Source organism: Falco cherrug, chromosome 3 (genome assembly GCF_023634085.1).
Source record: "Falco cherrug isolate bFalChe1 chromosome 3, bFalChe1.pri, whole genome shotgun sequence".
Classification (NCBI taxonomy): domain Eukaryota; kingdom Metazoa; phylum Chordata; class Aves; order Falconiformes; family Falconidae; genus Falco; species Falco cherrug.
In genome coordinates, this window is record NC_073699.1 from 26,889,348 (window position 1) to 26,907,887 (window position 18,540).

General features: G+C 40.2%; 1 protein-coding gene across 3 annotated transcripts in view; it reads right to left on the reverse strand.

Annotated features, from left to right (window-relative positions):
- Nucleotides 1–738: 738 nt before the first annotated feature.
- The window catches only part of ZFPM2 (zinc finger protein, FOG family member 2), a 321,611-nt gene continuing 303,809 nt past the window's right edge, over nucleotides 739–18,540 (reverse strand). For 2 of the 3 annotated variants that reach the window (XM_027800191.2, XM_027800144.2), the window contains 3 exons: nucleotides 14,944–15,150; nucleotides 10,347–10,571; nucleotides 739–5,069 (listed from right to left, as the gene is read on the reverse strand). In XM_027800191.2, the coding sequence (XP_027655992.1) occupies nucleotides 2,578–5,069; nucleotides 10,347–10,571; nucleotides 14,944–15,150 (2,924 nt within the window). In that variant the 3' untranslated portion in view covers nucleotides 739–2,577. The remainder of the gene's footprint in view (nucleotides 5,070–10,346; nucleotides 10,572–14,943; nucleotides 15,151–18,540) is intronic. The other variant, XM_027800247.2, reaches the window with a different exon arrangement.

Consider the following 18,540-nt stretch of genomic DNA (forward strand, 5'->3'; position numbering starts at 1 on the left):
GGACCAGTCAACCAAATAGGTGATTTATTAAGAGAAAGTGCTACCAGGTAAATTCTGTCATGTGAAAGCAATTGGAGTAGTCAGTGGGAAGAATATAATGCAGCACAACAGGCTTTAATTTACATCTGGAATCTATCAGGTACCCTCCCCATTTCCAGATCAAAAAAGTTTCGTGATAAGGCTTTTCCCTTTCAGAACCACTTTTCAGCTAGGTATTCTCTTTAACCATGGTATTCTTTACTTTCTCATGGTCTAAACATGCCCCTAGAGCTCAGCAATTGTAAATTACACTTCCTGTGGTTTTCTGACCGACTTCACCTAAAAGTTTTCATCTACGCATACAGATCTTTTAGAATTAGCTTATTTCAATTCAGATGTAGTCACTCAGTTCTTTAAACCAATTTTGTGTGATAGATAGTCTTCAAAATAACATTTGCCATCAAAAAGGTCAAAATGTGCCATCTAAAATATCGTGAGGTCTTAGATATATTGGTGTGGAATTGTCTAATAAATGTTTAATTGATGGTCATGAATGTTTCTGTTTTACTCTCCCTGTGTTTGTAATGCTTTTTCTCCTTCACAAGTATTATTACCCAAAGTATTTGCTATAGGACCAATTTTGGCCCTACTGAAATTACTGTAGACACCTGTTACCTTTGTTGAGAGTGAGAATTAGCACAATTTTAAGCACCCTTGTTCTGTTTTTAAAGCCCAGCTAACCACCAGAGTTGCTAATAATAGTTTTTGAAGTATTTATTATTTTTGCTACTGGATCACATGTACCTACACTTACAAATAAAAAAAGGATGAATACAGTTCCAAAGTACACAGAGATGGGGTAGCTGATAGTCAGTGGCATTGCATACTGTTATGCTAGACTACAACTGGCTGCTTAGCTGAAGTACCATCCTTTTACGTGTTTTGTTCTGTATTGTTTCTTTGGCTGATATAGGAACTAAATTAAATACAACTCTTCATGTGACTATTCGGGTCATGGTTTTGCTTTCAAATTTGTGGCATGAAAAATGCACTAATAGGTGACTTTCATAATACAAATTTTTTTTACAAAAACAGTGTACAGGAGACTGAACAATTGCAAGTGAAGGGTATTAATTGCTAATTAGTTCAGATTTTAATATAACATAAACTATTGAATAGTATTTCTATATTGAATTAGTGGAGCAAACTGCTGTTCTATTTAAATGAACGCTACTGTTTTTCACACATAAAGAATCATGCCAGAGATGTTATGAAGCAGATTGTTCCACTGATTTTGACGTATGGAGGTACTGTCAGGGAAGCATGCCTGCCTTAGCTCCACTAAAGAGAACAGTCTTTATGGTTTCAGACCTTCGCATTTTAAGTTTTAGTTCACTAGGTTGTCTTAGACTTAATTGTACTAGTGACCTGTCAGCAAGGTCTCCCTCGAAGTGGAGGCATCCTTTGTACTTGTTTTCTCTTTGAACACTTTGCTTCCATTGAAGAAGGGGCAATGTTATCCTGTTCCTAAGAGCTTCATTACAGTTTGTGAGCTCTAAATTCTCCTTGAAAAACAAATAAAACAAATTTAAAGAAATTACTGCCAAACTTCTCCAATGATCTGGAATTTTATTCCATCCATATACATGCATAGTAACAACATTTGTTGAGAAATTATTTCTATCAGAAGTAGAACTTTATCTTTGTGATCACCAGTTGCAGTATTGCTACTCTTATATTTAAATATATCTTATATATGAATTAGATTCATAATTGCAGCATTGAGTTTAGGGTTTTGTTTTAGACTGTGCCTTTCAAAAGATAAAACTGATTGATATGACCTCATTACTTACAATACTGCTTCCAGTAATTTTGTTCATTCTTTATAAAGTATTGCATTTAACAGCAAAGGTTTAAAAATTGAGACAGAGATGCATCAGCGAAAGAAAATACAAGTACTATACAAGAAAAAAATTGCCATCTTCATTTAACGTACGTTTCAGATTAAGAAAGTGGACAGAAACATACTGCTACATACAAATGCAAAGCCTAATGACTAAGGTACTGTATCTGCTAAAATATAAAGTGCAAACTGAGCCCAATTGTTCAAAAAAATTGATATTTTAAGGCGAACTTTACAGCATAGTTGAAACTTCTTTGCAAGTTATATTTTAGCATATACATATATCTGCAACAGCATATAAGAAAAAAAATCAGGATACACAAGTGCTTTTGAAGCTATTTCTAAAATGCTTTTCTGTATTGTTTGCGACTATTTTCTTTAAAATCTACTATACAGTGCAAACCATATGTGCTACACAATAACTATACAATAACATTACAAATGACTTTAATATAAAGTTTTTAAATAAAAAATAACATAACTACAGCTATGAATACTGCTGGTAAAATAAATTAATATTTTTGAAAATGGCACCAATAATACACTTTACTAATGGACTGTAATGAAATTACACCTTTAAGTCTTCAACTCGGCAATAGTGAAATCTCCTGATTGTCCAGATGTAATTCAAACAGCTTTCTTTAGACTGTATGGAACAATATACTAAACACAGGTACCAAAGGTGACCGATTGTTTCATTTGACATGTTCTGCTGCATGTGACGAGCAATAAAACTTCTTATGAGTTATAAAGTTTGAAAGATTGTTGAATTGGATGTCACACAGTCGGCAATACTTTCCACTGGTTGGGGCCTGGGCAGAACCATTCACGCCTTTAGCTATACTAGACAACTGTTCCTCTGCTGTAGGAATTGCTGGAGAGACATTTTCATTTGCAGTTAAGGGATTCTCAGAGATCCAAGAAGGAGACTTGTGCCCATCTTCATGCGGAGGATTCTGGGAAATGTTCTCTTGCTGTGGGTTTGCAGCAGGTCTTTCCTCCTGTTTTAGTCCCCCATTAACTATCACCATGCCTCGGTTTTTTGGCAATAGTGGAAGAGACTCTTTCTTCTGCACAGCACATCCATTCGAAGGCGCCTGGCCTTTAGGAGATTCACTTTCTGTATTTGTGCTTTGATCTAAATCAGTATTATGAATGACGAGAGAACCAGAAATATAATCACTTGGCTTTATTCCATAATATGGAGAAAGCTGATCTGCTCCTTTAGCTTTCTTTATTGCTCCAGGGTAAAGGCATTGTGGAAGAAACAAATGTTTGTTTTCTTCTTTTGTAGCAATAAGCTGGGCCGCTTCACTAAAGACTTTTAGTCCTTGAAGTGTTGCTAAGTGTGTGGAAAATAAGTTTCCATTAGGAGAGGACTGTTTTGAGTTTCCATTTTTCTCACATTTAATTATGCTTCTTTCGTAACTGACATCTGGGCTGTTTCTTTCACTTTCTGGGTTTTGAAACACCTTACTGTCGAGTTGTCCCAGGTCATTACGCTGATGGGCAGTGACAGGGCAAAAATTCTGCTTGTGAGCCAGGTAGTTCTCTACCTTGTTAAAACTGATCTTGCATACTGTGCACTCATGGTAGTCCAGCAGCCTTTTGGGAGAAGTGGACGTCCTCTCTGAGGGGGGTAAGCATTTTTTACTCAGATCTATCGGCACATCCATCTCCAAGCAAGACATGGTGGAGTGGGGAGTATCACACTTTGAAACTGGAATGCACTTGTTAATAGACAGTGATGTTTCCAGATGCTTTGAGACTATTCCTGGAAAGATATCGCATCGTGGATGGTAACATTCTGCAAGGCCCTCTGTTGACTCTTGAGTAGATGTACAAGGATTGCCAAGATTAGCCACTTCTAGAAATCGCTGTTGAACTAGTGGTGGCCTCTGCTCTTGCTCTGGTAGACACATCTCATACATCTTCCTTCGCTTCCGGGTACGCATTGTTCTCTGCATGGCAGGCACTTTGTTGGAAGCGGACCTCTTCAGCGGTGGATCGTGGCGAGTGGCACAGTAATACTGCTTGTGGACCATGTACGTTTCATGTCTACTGAAAGTAATATTACAAGCTTCACATGTGGTCTTGTTAGGATCACTCTCCCCTTCTACTAAAGGAGCACTGGGATTTTTCACATCAGAGGGTTTCCCGTTTATCTTCTCATCGCCATTGCTTGCAGCGGACAACTTCTTAGATTGTGCTGTAAAGTCTTTTTCATGACTTTTATTGTTTGGCCCGATCAAATCTAGAACATTGGAAGAGTTTATGCAAGGTGTCTGCAGAAGCTGATTCTCTGGATCTGATGTGTGAGGAGCTGCATTCAGGATGTTTATAGAGCTTTGACCATTACTGGGACTTACAGCTTCTGGCATTTTTTCTGGGACACTGGAAAAATCTGGTGACTTTGCCATCTGCTGCCATCGGCTGCTGCAGTAATGCTTTTTGTGTACCAAGTAGTTGTCCAAATTATTGAATGTTATGTTGCACTCAAAACATGTAGCCCCTTTGGGCATCAAAGGACTGTAAATTACAGGAGGATAATTGCTACTTCCATGCCTCAGTCTTCGATGGACCAGTTCAGACATTTTGGCTAATATCTCTGAAGCCTGAGGAACCACAGTGATGTCTTGGGGAAAAGCAAACTGAGAAAGAAAAGGTCCCATTGGGAAAGAAGGACCAATATTAGGCTGAACTGGTGATGAAGCAAGTCTTGGACTGGATGGTTCAGATTTTATTTTAGTGTATGAAAAACTCTGCTTATTTGTTGCAGGCTGCGTTTCTGGCCTCTGGTTTGGAAGGAAAAGCGGAGCCTTTTTTTCACATTTATCAAGCTCTGTATCAGAACTTGCATCTTTAGTCTGCATGGTCTTTTGGCTCTGGGGAACATCATTTCTACTCAACAGGTCCGTTGCTGGCTGTAAACCTTCTTCGTTTCCACTTGGAGAGTGTTCAATGTCACTTTCTCTCTGAATTTTGTTGCCAGAGACATGTAACTCTTGGTGCTGCAGTAGCTCCCTCTGAGTTTGGAAGCCAAAATGGCAGTGATTGCATCTAAAGGCAGCTTGAGTAAGATGCGAGAACAGGTGCTGATGAAAGTTAATCACTGAGTCTGCAGTGTAAGTACAAACTGTGCATTTCAGACTAGCACCAGGCGGGAGAAATTCTTCCATTTTCACTCCTATAAAGACAAGTAGAATACAAAATAAAGTAACTATTTTGCCCTTCATGAAGTATACTGGAAAATCAGTTGCACAGAAGGTATAAACACAGTGAGAACCACTAATTTTCTTCTGATCGGATGTTATTAGTCACCCTGAAAATACGTGAACTGTTTCAGTATTTCTTTCCTTGAACTGCTAGAGGATATTTGCACACTTCTGCTCTGCTTTGGACAGCCTTAGCATCGGCATGCATTCAGCAGAGATGAAGGGAAAGAAATAACAAGGGAAAGAATAAAAATAGACCAGACTTACTCCAAAAGAAAAAGGCCATAGAATAGAAATTACAGTTTTAACCAAAGGAGACGTAATGTTCCCCATACGCAATCACTGTAGATTTTGAAAGTACAGAAAGTACATCAAGGTCAGGAAGCCCAAGTTTATGATGTGGCTTGAGGTACAGCCCTCAAACTCAGAGTGCCTGAAAGCCACAGACAGAGCAGAAGTGGCATCTTGAGCATTAGTGATGCTCAGCTCTCTGCTTGTCTGAGTTGGCTGTAGTGTGGGAATAGGATATAAATCTATCCTCATCAGAAAGGACTGATGATTTGCAGCCACTGTGAAGGGAGGAAGAGGAGTAAGACATGGCTTCACCAACATTTTCTCTTCTACATATAATGGCTGTAGGCAACTACTGCTGTAATACAACACCTTTTCCTCACGAAATCACTTCAGCTTTCCCTATCACACATTCAAAGATGGCACATTCAAAGCCATCTTACAACCACTGCTGAAACAAAAAAACCCACCCAGGTTTCACAGTATTTTGAAACTGAAAATGCTTTTAAAAGGTACAGGACCGAATTTCTCTACTGCAGCAACACAGATTCTGACTATCTGTTAGACAATAAAAACTGAGAAAGTATCGGCAGTGATGATATTCAGAATCTAAACCAGTTTTTTCTGCCTACACAGAACACATACCATGTTTTGATCAGGTAAACTAGGTTTATGGTAGTTGGGCAACATCAAGCTGTAAGAATATTGTGGCTCCATCTGTGGGAAGTCACTCTGTTGTTGGAGGTCCTCACTTCTGCCCTTGCATCAGTGACTCCCACAGTTGTGAGTGACATTTGAACCTGACCTACTCTTGGCCTCAGAGGCCAGAAGGGAGCCGAGGAGATACACAGCACTTTCATCAGGGCTCATTCCCCATCAGGCACTTTTTTGCCAGGAGGCCATATGAAGCTTTTGCTTCTCCACTGCCATAAGACGGTGTTTCATATGCTTCCACACCACGTGACACAGTCACAGTAGGGTGTCTCTACAGACTTTGAATTTCAGTCAGGGCTCCATGCTCCACTGGTGTGGGTCTGCTATAGACCCCATCAGGAACAGTAACAGAAGTTGAAGCAAACATTTCACTAGCTTACAGGGGTTTTGGAAAAGGAATGTTTTGTTCTCACTGCAGAGGCTGCTAGAACTTGTGATAATCTGTACAGAAAAATAAAGATGGACAGGTTCTGAAAGACAGCAAGAATTATTGAACTGACTAGTTTATGACCAAAAAGAAGGGGAAGGACTGATTTTAGCCTCTGATCTAAGAAATACCTATAGATTCTTACTGGAAATTCAGTAGGATCTCAGACCTATGTCTTTCAGGGAACACAGATGCTTATCTATGGATTGCAAGAAGACATGGTCACTCACAGCTCATGGCTGAAAACCCTCTCAACATCTAAGCCAACAGTACATCACTAAATACAAAGAGCTGAAGCAACTCTTACACTGTGGCTAAGATTTCAGAATTTTCCTCTGCTTGGAGAGAAATTAATTTGTTATCTTCGAAGAGTACCTGGTTTTAATTACTAGGCTGTAAGACATGCTGGGCTGCATTCACCTGCTCTTGTTGAAGCAGCTCCTACTATTCTGCTGGTTCACTGAACAGTGAAATATTTGCTAGGCAAGAGACAGAAAATGGCAACAGCCTGATATTCAAAGTTAAGGTCTGGAAGCACAAGAAGATCAGACCTCTAAATGAATGGTTAAATGTTGTCTGTGTTGTCTGCATAAGGAAGTTTCTCACTCAGCATCTTCCAGTCCTGTTCATGGAGGTACCAATCTTCTTCAAGGCAGCATGGTGCCTTCAAGATTTCTAATTGTTGCCCAAGTATCAGAGGAATATATTTCATTTCACCAACTCCACCAAGTAGACTCCCACTCTCCCAGGATTTTTTACACTGTAGCTGAATAAGGCTTTCTTCCATGACTAAAGCACACATTATTGTCCTTTAGACTCCATCCCTTTAACAGATCAGAAACTCCTGTAATGCACTTCCCCCTTTCCAGACACAGCTCTCTACACTACAGAGTCAACACACCCATAGCCTGACACTGCAGTCTTTCTTATTTGTAGGTTTTCTCTGCTACTGAAAACTCCAATGCAGACTGTTCTGCAAACTTGTAACTTGTGTTTCCAGACCTAATTCAAACCAAATTCAAACAACACACACAAAGGACCTTCAGGGATGGAGATAAATTTCCCACTGAATTCCAGATATTTAATCTCAGAATTTTGTAATCCCAATTTTTGTATATCTAGTACTATAATTTTAACAACATGGACACAGACAACACACGTGGGTGATATGATGGTTGGAGGCCATCCTGGGCATAGTGATCATGAAATGATAGAGTTTTCAGTTCTCTGAGAAGTAAGGAGGGGGGTCAGCAGAACCTTGCAACTCTGGAGGACAGACTCTGGCCTGTTTAGGAGCCTGGTTGACAGAGTCCCTTGGGAGAGAGCTCTGAAGGGCCAAGGAGTCCAGGAAGGCTGGACATTATTTAAGAAGACAGTCATAAAGGCACAGGAGCAGGCTGTCCCCATGTGCTGAAAGAAGAGCTGGCAGGGAAGAAGAGCAGCCTGGCTGAATAGAGAGCTTTGGCTGGAACTCAGGCAAAAAGCAGAGACTTTACCAACTTTGGAAGAAGGGGCAGGCAGCTCTGGAGGACTACAAGGATATTATGAGGTTATACAGGGAGAAAATTAGAGGGGCCAAAACCAAAGTAGAATTTAATCTGGATACTGCCGTAATTGGCAATAAAAAACGTTTATTTAAATGCATTAACAACAAAAGGAGGGCTGAAGAGAATCTCCAGCCTTGATTAGATGAATGGTGAAACAGTGGCAAAGGATGAGGAAAAGACTGAGGTACTTAATGCCGTCTTTGCCTCAGACTTTAATAGTAAACCCAGGTGTTCTCTGGGTACTCAGCCCCCTGAGCTGGAAGACAGGACAGGTAGCAGGGTGAAGCCCCCATAATCCAAGGGGAAATGGTCAGTGACCTGATGGGATCCACCCAAGGGTACCAAGGGAGCCGTTGGAAGTGCTTACTGAGACACTCTCCATCATTTATCAGCAGTCCTGGCTAACTGGGGAGATCCCAGAAGACTGGAAGTTAGCCAATGTCACACTCATCTACAAGAAAGGCCAGAAGGAGGATCTGGGGAACTAGAGGCCTGTCAGCCTGACCTCAGTGCTGGGGAAGGTTATGGAACAGATAATCTTGAGTGCCATCACATGACAGGTACAGGACAACCAGGTAATGAGGCCCAGCCAGCATGGGTTTATGAAAGTCAGGTCCTGTGTGACTAACTTGATCTCCTGTGACAAGATGACGCACGTAATGGATGAGGGGAAGGCTGTGGATGTTGCCTACGTAGACTTTAGTAAAGCCTTTGACACCATTTCCCACAGCATTGTCCTGCAGAAACTGGCTCATGGCTGAGCTAGGTGTCCTCTTTGATGGGTAAAAACTGGCTGGACTGATGAGCCCAAAGAGTGGTGGTGAATGGAGTTGTATCCAGTTGGTGGCCATTCATAAGTGGTGTTCCCCAGGGCTAAGTGATGGGGCCAGTTCTGTTTAATATCTTTATTGATGATCTGGACGAGGGGATTAAATGCACCCTCAGTAAGTTTGCAGGTGACACCAAGTTGTGGGGGAGTGTTGATCTGCTTGAGGGCAGGAAGGCTTTGCAGAGGGATCTAGACAGGCTGGACTGATGAGCTGAGGCCAATTGTATGAGGTCAAAGAAGGAGAAGTGCTGGATCCTGTACAACAGCCCCTCACAGTGCTACAGACTGGAGCAAGAGTGGCTGGAAAGCTGCCTGGTGGAAAAGGACCTGGGGATGCTGGGCCCCTCACTGCAAGAAAGACACTGAGGTGCTGGAGCATGTGCAAAGAATGGCAATGAAGCTGGTGAAGGATCTAGAGCACAAGTCGTATGAGAGGCAGTTGAGAGAACGGGCATTGTTTAACTTGGAGAAAAGGAGGCTCAGGAGAGACCTTACTGCTCTCCACAGCTATCTGAAAGAACGTTGTAGTGAGGTGGGTATTGGTCTCTTCTCCCAAGTAACAAAGTGATAGGATGAGACAAAATGGCCTCAAGTTGTTCCAGGGGTTTAGATTGGATATTAGGAAAAAATTCTTCACCGAAAGGTTGTCAAGCATTGGAACAGGCTGCCCAGCGAGGTAGCTGAATCATCATCCCTGATGGTATTTAATAGACATGGAGATGTGGCACTTAGGGACATGTTTTAGTGGTGGACTTGGCAGTGCTACGTTAATGGTTGGATTTTATGATCTTAAAGGTCATCTCCCACATAAATGATTCTATGACTCTATGATTCTATGATTCTAAAATACTCTCCCCAGTTTATATTTGTAAGAAGAAAAGAGAATATTGTTATCAAACAAGGTGTTTTTACGAAACATTTGTCCTGGGAAAAGGACACAGAGTTCTGGACCCTGGTCCTTAAAGCCTCCTGTCTAAGAAGCCTGTTCTAGAACCCAAAGATCATACACAGTTCAGGACTTGCTCTTTGGTGGCATGTACTTCTCCACTGAACAGCAAAACAGTGTAGATGGAGATTGTAGTCTAGCAGACTCACGTTTGGTGGATGAAATCCTGAAGTAATTGATTGAGCGTAGAGACCAAGCAGCAGCATTCTGTGTCTGGATTCCTTAGCACACCTTCACTAGTAAAAAAATGCTGCCTGTATGCGAGCATACACACATTAAGAGAGAGACAGCATTCAAATGAGGATTGTTAGATAAGAGAAATTACACTGGTTAGCTGGAATGGTGCTTGGTGTAGAACACAGGTAAGAAACTGTTGATATTTTGGTAGTATCTACACCCAATGCCTGCATATATTTGGAGAGACATTGATCCAATGAATGTGTATATTGAATAATTCTTCAAATAGCTAAATCCAGGAAAACGTACTGTACTTACCACTGTGAGAATTTAAGTGCATTTCCAGAGCTCTTGCGTTAGAAAAACTTTTGGTGCACTGTGGAAAGGGGCAGACACTGGATATCTGCTGAGCACCATCTTCATTCTCCTCTGACAGCTGAGGCCCCTCTCTTTGCCTCCCACTGCAGTAATACATGAGATGGGCCTGCAGGTTCCTCTCACTTCGATACCAAATGCCACAGGATTTGCAAGGGAATATGTCCTCTACAAGCAAATATAACCAGGTGCAGGTTAGCCATGGTGCACTCAGTGCCAACCAATTAACACAGCTGGATTAATTCCCCTCACTTCCCCATTAAATGCATGCTTATTTAATAAAATACTGAAAACAGAGCCACAGGTATATTAAAATGTCACTTTCAGGTGAGAGACTGAATGTGGGAGACAGTTCTTTCTTTCAAAAGAAGATTTAAAAAAATATTTACTACAAAAAAGCAGCTAGAAGCTTTTGGTATGCAATTATTTAAAAATGAAATGAAATTATTTGTTGTGAATATGCGGTTCTAATTCAAGAACTAAGCTGTATTTCCAATACATCACTACTCACTAGGTGACATCTTTCAATTACACTTTTTCTTCTGTGTGCACAAGTCTTTTCAGCATTGGACCTTGGACTTTTTGAGTGGTAATTGCTGATCATTCTGAAAAATGTATATTCTCAGAATGCTTATGCATTTATTACTGTCAAGTCCTGTTGCTCTGATATCCAGGAGGCCAGACTAGATTGTTTTTCCTTAAGATCCTACAGTGCTGAATGTAATATCACTCTGAGCAACATTTCCTGGGTTCCTTTTGTTAATAATATTACAGTTCAAATTGCTAACGCGCTTTTGTTCTCTTGCTTTTCGTAAATTGTTACTGTTGTACTTTTCCCTATGCAAAAGGGATATTTGTTAAGAATAATGCATTTTTTCTTTGTCCTCTATCCCAAAGTGTCAGCACCTTCCCTGAGGGGAAGACAACGCAGAGTTTGCAGAGTGCTTCCCAGCAGCAACAGGAGCAGACATTTTGATCATGTACTGAAGGTACTACATACCTTGCTCATGCGAAGAGTAATAATGAATACTGTGTATTTAGACAAAGTGAGTATTTGGTTGTTAATACTCTGTCAGAAGGACACCTACACAGTAGATGTTGCATATCTGTCTCATAAGGACAAAAGACTTGCCATCCTATTGGTAAGAACAAGGAAGAAATCCCAGCCCTTTAGGGTGCATCTACAGTAGTAAATTAAACAGTGACAGGGTCCAGACAAGAGCACCAAAACTTCTTATTTATAGTCAAATCATAAGAATGGTCCCTTCCACACTTTTGGTTTAAGACAATTGACATCTTCCAGGTTCTTGCATACAGTTCAGGAGTTACCATGGGCCTAGGATCATTACCTGCAACTACTCTGGACACTTCTCGCCTGTTTTTGAGACTAAGAGAGGATAAAATTATAAGTGCAGCCAGACTGTGCTAGGTAACCTCAGGATCAGAGAATGGACAATTGCAGTGAACACCAAAACACATCTTGGCCAACACCAGAATTCCCACTGACTTCAGAATGTAAAAAGCTACTACTGATTGTAATTAAGTCTTGAAGAATGGCTGGCCACTCTGAAAATATGGCACGTGTAGCTGATGATGTAATTAATTATCATTCATGACAATTTATGTTTAATTTCAAATATTGACATGTATAGGATCACTGCTTTGTTCCAATTCCTTTGGGTGAACAAAGTTGAAGACTCCAACCCATTGAAATGGATGAGTCTTTTGTTTGTTAAATATCTACAAATGCAGCCAAAATTTACACTTAGTTTGTATCTCTGACTGCATTGCTAATGCTTGTCTATTTTTCTGCTCATGAATTTGCATAAAATATTTTCACCACTACTATTCCACATTTCCCTTTGCCACTGAATAATTGTGCATGAATTTAAAACACAAACATTTAATGGAGCAGTTAGTATTCCAGTATATATCAGTATTAAAACATCAGTGATACAGCTTGCATGATTTGAAATGTCGCATCTTATGTGAAAGCTGACATTTCAACATTTGTTTTTAGCTTCAGAAAAGTTTGGTTTAAAAAAGTTGAACCATTTTTCCACAGAAAGAAAGTCCAAAAGTAATAATAGGGAACTCTGATATGGGCAACATGTCCTATTTGAATTCATTTGACTGCATTCCACCACAGAATGGAACTTTCTGATTATCTTAATGAATTTGACTTCCAGCCATCTTTATTTCCTATGGGCTAGATGGCCTGGACAATCTGTAGCTCCCGTTATGCATGGTGAATATATGACTCCCATTACATGCCATGCAGAGGAAATGCATTTGAGGAGTTCTGCACGGTGAGAGGATAGAATTCCAGGGAGAACAATGTATAGGGATGGGATCCAAAACTATTGCTCCCCTAAAGCGATGCAAAATAGATAAAGGCTACTTGATGTTAATGTTTTAATTCTTTAAAAACAACAACAACAACAAAAATCAGTTTCTTTCAATGGATCAATTCAGGAAATGATACTTTCAATCTGCATGACCCAAAGGTGATATTCTAATTTTGATTTTTCAAATAGAAAATGTTAGGAAGCCTTAAAACAGAGCTCTACAACACTTAATTTTTCTAGAAACTGATTTTTTCTTTCCAGAGATCTAGCAAGGGAATGGTTACGAGATGTCCCACTACATATCTAGAGGTGCATTCAGCATATTACTGGACTTGCATCTAGCTCAAGACTTTACAGAAGAAACTGAATTTCACCAAGTTGACAATGAAATGTGGGAACAGCCCCACCTGGTCAGAGACAGAGTCAGAACTGGGGTGTAAAGTCCCAGACAGTGAGACTTGCTACTTTAGCAGCCTCTGAGTTAACAGTACAAAGGTTACTCCAAGTTGCTGCTAAGCCTGTACAGTAAGAGCTGATGCACAGTCAACTTAGACTCCTCTTAGCAGCAGAAGTTGCAATGATCAGTGTAGCTTTCCAGGGCCCTGCAAAATGCAGTGGTGGTAGCAAAGGTGTTTCCAGAAATTTGATGCTGCAGAAATCTGACTATTTTGCCAAAGCCCAGAGTTGGCCTTGTATAGATTTGCAGGAAAAATATATCCTCAGCTGAAACAAGCTGTCAAAGAGTCTTTGCCCTTTAGGTAAAGTAACTTCCTCACTGGTGCTCCCTTGCAGCTGTTGTCTAGAAACACTGCTCTGCTCTAACTGTGACAACTTGGTGGTCTGTTACAGGGACTTCTGACACCTTTTGGAGAGGTCCTGTACAGTGTTAATTGCTGGTTCTGTGAACAGGTATGTTAGCTCACAGCAGCCCTAGTGCTGGGGTAAAAACAAATGCACTTATCTAAAAGGCTGGACGTTGATGCCAGCTCACTCTCTGGAAGGGAGGACTTGGATGACTTGGATATCTTAAGGTTTATCTTTTAAAACAGGTAACAATAAATGTGCAACTATCAAGATTGTTTCCCTAGAAAACAAGCAATCAAAAGAAAGAAAGAAAGAAAGAGAGAGAGAGAGAGAGAAAGGGAAACATGGAATGAAATGCATCATCACAGATGTTTTAACTAGTCCTGTCAAAAAAGCTTGAAGATGGTGTGACTGTTCATGACACAATGTTATTTGGTGTGAGCCTGAGTGGCAGATCATATGCTGGCATGTGCATTCACACCTGCAATTGCTGTGTTCAGTAGTTTACTGTATCTAATTACAATATTTACAAATCATGGGAAGCATGGTGAAGCCTCCAACACAGTCGAAATGGACAGGCTTAAAAAGTGCTGAGAGTTAAAGATGTTCAATAGGTCTAAGTGATGACTGCTGAGGATCATGGTAACAGCTAATATATTTGAAAAGTTCTTAGAGAGGAGGATAAGGAACTAGGGCTGTTTAAAGGCAATAAGAAAAAGTTAAAGAAATTAAATTTAATTCAAGCTGAATTGTCCCAGTTCAGGAACTGACTTATCAGGTACTCCTGTCCCTCCTCTCCAAGGACAGCACTTAACTACATGCTGTATTTTGCCCATGATAGGGTCTATTGATGTCCAAATGACATAAAACATTCTTGGATAGCAACATTGAGTAGAGATACTACAATAAATCAGGGCTGCTATAAGGCATGATCTCCACTGCATTCTGAAACAGCCATTGAGGAGATGTGTTCTTTCTTTCCATTGGGTATCATGAATTATTACCAGAAGCTGCAGATGTAAGCAACAGGCTTACTTGAGCAGCAAAGGCTGGACTTTGTGAGCTAGCAGGCCCATCTTATCTACGTTTTTAACAGTTTCTGATCCTATTGCCTCAGGGAGTGTATCACAGAACCTCCACAGGAGGGCAGGTCAGATACTTTGGGTGAGGCTCTTGCAAAGCCCAGCTGCCAGACCACTCTTACTCCTCCTTTTATGTCTGTGAGTTCATTTCAGATGGTGGGGGAACAAAAGTAGGCTTTGAGCTACGGGTTTTAAGTCATGCGGTTTCTGTGGTCCTGAATTCACTGCTGCTGTATCAGCTCTTCATATGTGCCTTGAAGTACTCCTGTTTTAAAAAATCACCAGAGAATAATATTCATCACTTACTGTTCACAATAGCCGTAGGCAAAATAGATGCCATTGCAGCTTGTTGAGGGAGCAATTGTATTGAGTCCAGCAGGCGTGCAGGATACATCCCTTCTGTGAGAGTCATCTGACTAGCAGCTTGCAGCCTTGAATCAAAATCTACAACAAAGGCAATCAGCTCTTCGCCCTCTGATATGGCCTTGGTCGTGGTACACCAAAGCTGCCCCCCTACAGGAAACATAAAAGCAGAAAGATTTAATTGATGATATCAGATTCCAGAACTTAAAACATCAGTGCCATATCTTCACAGTCTTTTTAAAATTTTGATGGCTTGTTTAAGATAAAGAGGCAAATAATTTTTATTTTTACTGTCTTCCTTCTATCAATACGGGAATCTTCAATGTATATTTGGGGATTCTTTTCCTTATTATTTGCGTCATGAAAATTAATTTAATTTTTCATGTTGTCTCCTAAAAGGCCAGCATTATGAAAACCAAGATATAAGTGAAAATCTATTATATGGTACTTTTCTCATCATTATTTTTCACCAAACTTCCTGTATATTTTTTTGTAACTCCAGGTTTGTTTTATTTTGAATACCAAATCACAGCACAATAAAACCGAACAGCTGCAAAAAGAAATCAGATTTCCTCTTAAGGGCATTCTTCCCCTCCCTATGTTTGCTGCCCTCTTTTTCTAAAAAATCTTCCCTTATGTAATATTCTTTGTAACATGACTACTTTATCTCTGCTTACACTGACTGAACTTCCTGAAAAGAAGATATGCCAAAGATCTGTTTCATAAAGGCTTATTCAAATAAAGGTTTGTTTAAAAGGGGGAGGAGGTGGAAGAACTTTCATCAAACAGTAAGATACACTATAGCTCTGTGCTGCAAATGTCACGTGTAGTGCATTAAAGAGAAAATTAACTATGCGAGCACATCTACTAATGTATTTGAATGTGATAGTGAATGCTCATTTATTTAACTTGTTTAGACAGGCAAAGCACTTATATTGTGTTATCTACACTCTCAGGCCTAGATACATATCCAATACAGTTATGCCTGAAATAATGTTGCATACTTTATATGTTATAAGGCTTTTTTTTCCTCAGGTTTTGTATATATAGAAAAAGCTATATGTTGTATTCATTAGGCAAGCAAAAACTGTACTCGTTTTGATAAGTAATATTGCTGTGTTTATCTTTCGGCATAACTGCCTTTTCAACTGCACTTCATTTTTTTCCCCTCAACGAGATTATAGTTTTAAAACAACTTGTTGCAAAAATCTGGTAGAGGAGATAACAACAGTGTATGATATGCCACAGCTAAATGGAAGAATTAGGACATTGTTTTAGAGAAATCTTGGACAATTAATTAAACCAGTCTATTAGCTTTCAAAGATGAGCAAACAAAACAGCACCAGTGATGATGCTTTTCAGTGGAAAAAAAAAGCTAAGTTTCCAGACCTCAAAGTGGTGTAAAAGTTTCAAAGCAAAAAAGTGTCTTTGTATTCACCCTTCTGTAATACAGCAGTTGAAGATGGCTCCAAAGTTTACAAACAATTTACCGTAATGGGACCAAAGCATACTAAGGTTTACTACCCTCCAAGATTACAGCATTAAATGGTGCAAATCTGAGTAATTTCCTCCAGAGAATAAGAAGATGAAATACGAAGATAGTGCCATAAATGTCTACAAATGCAGAATCCTAATGCCCAAGCAGGAATTCAAACATATGAGGAGCACAGTCTGACTTACTGCCTGATATAACTCAGAAGTAAATATACAGAAGCCTTCAAAGTTAAAACTGGTATAAAACCTGTTCAAGGGAGAACCAGGCTAAATGCTGGAAGTGTACTTAATTAGATTTGTAGATAAAAAGACATGATACGCATGCTGCAATTTGAGAACCTGAAACTGGGTACTCTGAAACGGGGTACTGTCACTGCAAACACCACATGGTTTGTGTTCTGGGAGGAAGAGGGCTTCCATTGTTAACACATGCCTCTATTTTATTTATATACAGAAGGTGTAATAATCAACCAACATGTTTCGGTACATTTTAATAGAGAATAAGAGCTCATTCTAGACTGTATTATTCACTGCATTTCTTAATAAAATAAAAATGAGTCACTGCAGAAGAACCAACTGAGATTTTCTCTATCCCAGCAAACAACTTGACATGCTGTACCCTTGGGGGGTGTGGAAAAAAAGTGTAGTTGATTACTGGGTCTCCAGCTGCAATCAGTCTGGATCAGCTAAAAGGCTGACTCAGTCTCCTGGTGTTAGAGCTCCTCAGGGTGTTGACTCATGTCCAGCAGCAGATTAAACTTGGACAGCTGAAGCCAGCAGTGACCTCGGCTGTCTGCTCCACCCAGCTCCTGGAGGCTGTCACACCTACGGCAGACACAGCTGAGTGGGATGTGTGACAGCTCTGGAAGCACAACAATCTTTAGCTTGGCTTGTTTAAGGAAGTCAGAACTACAGAAGTTTAATCCACTCCTGCGTTTCAATACAAACCTTCAGCCTAGCAGGATTCAGATCCAAGAATTACATTGTTATTTTGTTTTCTTTCATCCCACTCTATAGAAAATGAGGCATTTAAGTGATCATGACATATATGGCCATGTTTTCATCAGTACATGGTATCACGTTAAGTTAAATCCCCAGACGAACTCCCAAACAACGCGTTCTTTCAGCTACTGGAAATGCAGTATAGCACCTCTGTAGCAGTAGTCACCCCCAGGGGCAGGACACAGCACACTCCCCCCTTGCCCCCCTCTGTGCTTGCTTGCACAGGGTAAGGCAATAGCTGCTGTTTTGAAAGATGCAAACGACTTTATTTCCCTTAATGCAGTGAATGCAAATATACTGGCCTAAATGCCCAGCAGGAAGACAGTGAAAGAGAAGTCTTCTTGAGCTTTCTGTTGCACAGTCAGGGAAATGGTGTGCAGAGAACCTGGCAGAGGCTTCCAGATTTAATAGGAAGTTACAATCATGACTATCATATGAATTATTATGCTGCCTAGACATCCTTGTCAGAGATTGGGCTTCCTTACAGGCAGTGGTCACAAAACAGGAAAAAATTTCTTGCTTCAAGCAAACATTTCTACAAGCTAAGACACAACTGACACATACACAGTAATTTCTCAGGTGTACAACATCGTTTCATAAAGCAAAGGGCAGTGTTAACAACAGATTTTCAAAAGGATAATATGTAAGTCTTTGCCAAGTACTGGTGACAATGGAGAAGGAGATGGGAAGATGTTTGCTTGAAATATCTGCAGACATGAAGATTTCATAAGGAAACATAAAGGCCTGTTATTTATATGAGATGAAGTCCTGACTAAGCTGGCTAGAAATATTTTAACCAACTGTTCCTTTTGTCAGAAAAAAGCTTATGGGGGTGAAATGGTTCTACCAAAACTTTACCAGGCCAAGTTTCTCAGTCCTAAGACAGATGCAGTAGAAGAGAAAAGAAGAATGTCCAGATAAGCAGTAACAGGCATGAGTGACTTCACAGTGCCTCAAAAATTAAGTCGTTGCTATACTGTTTGGTGAGAAGGCAAGACAATGGTAGAACGGGGATTTTGGCCCTCTTCTCGACCATAGTGAGTA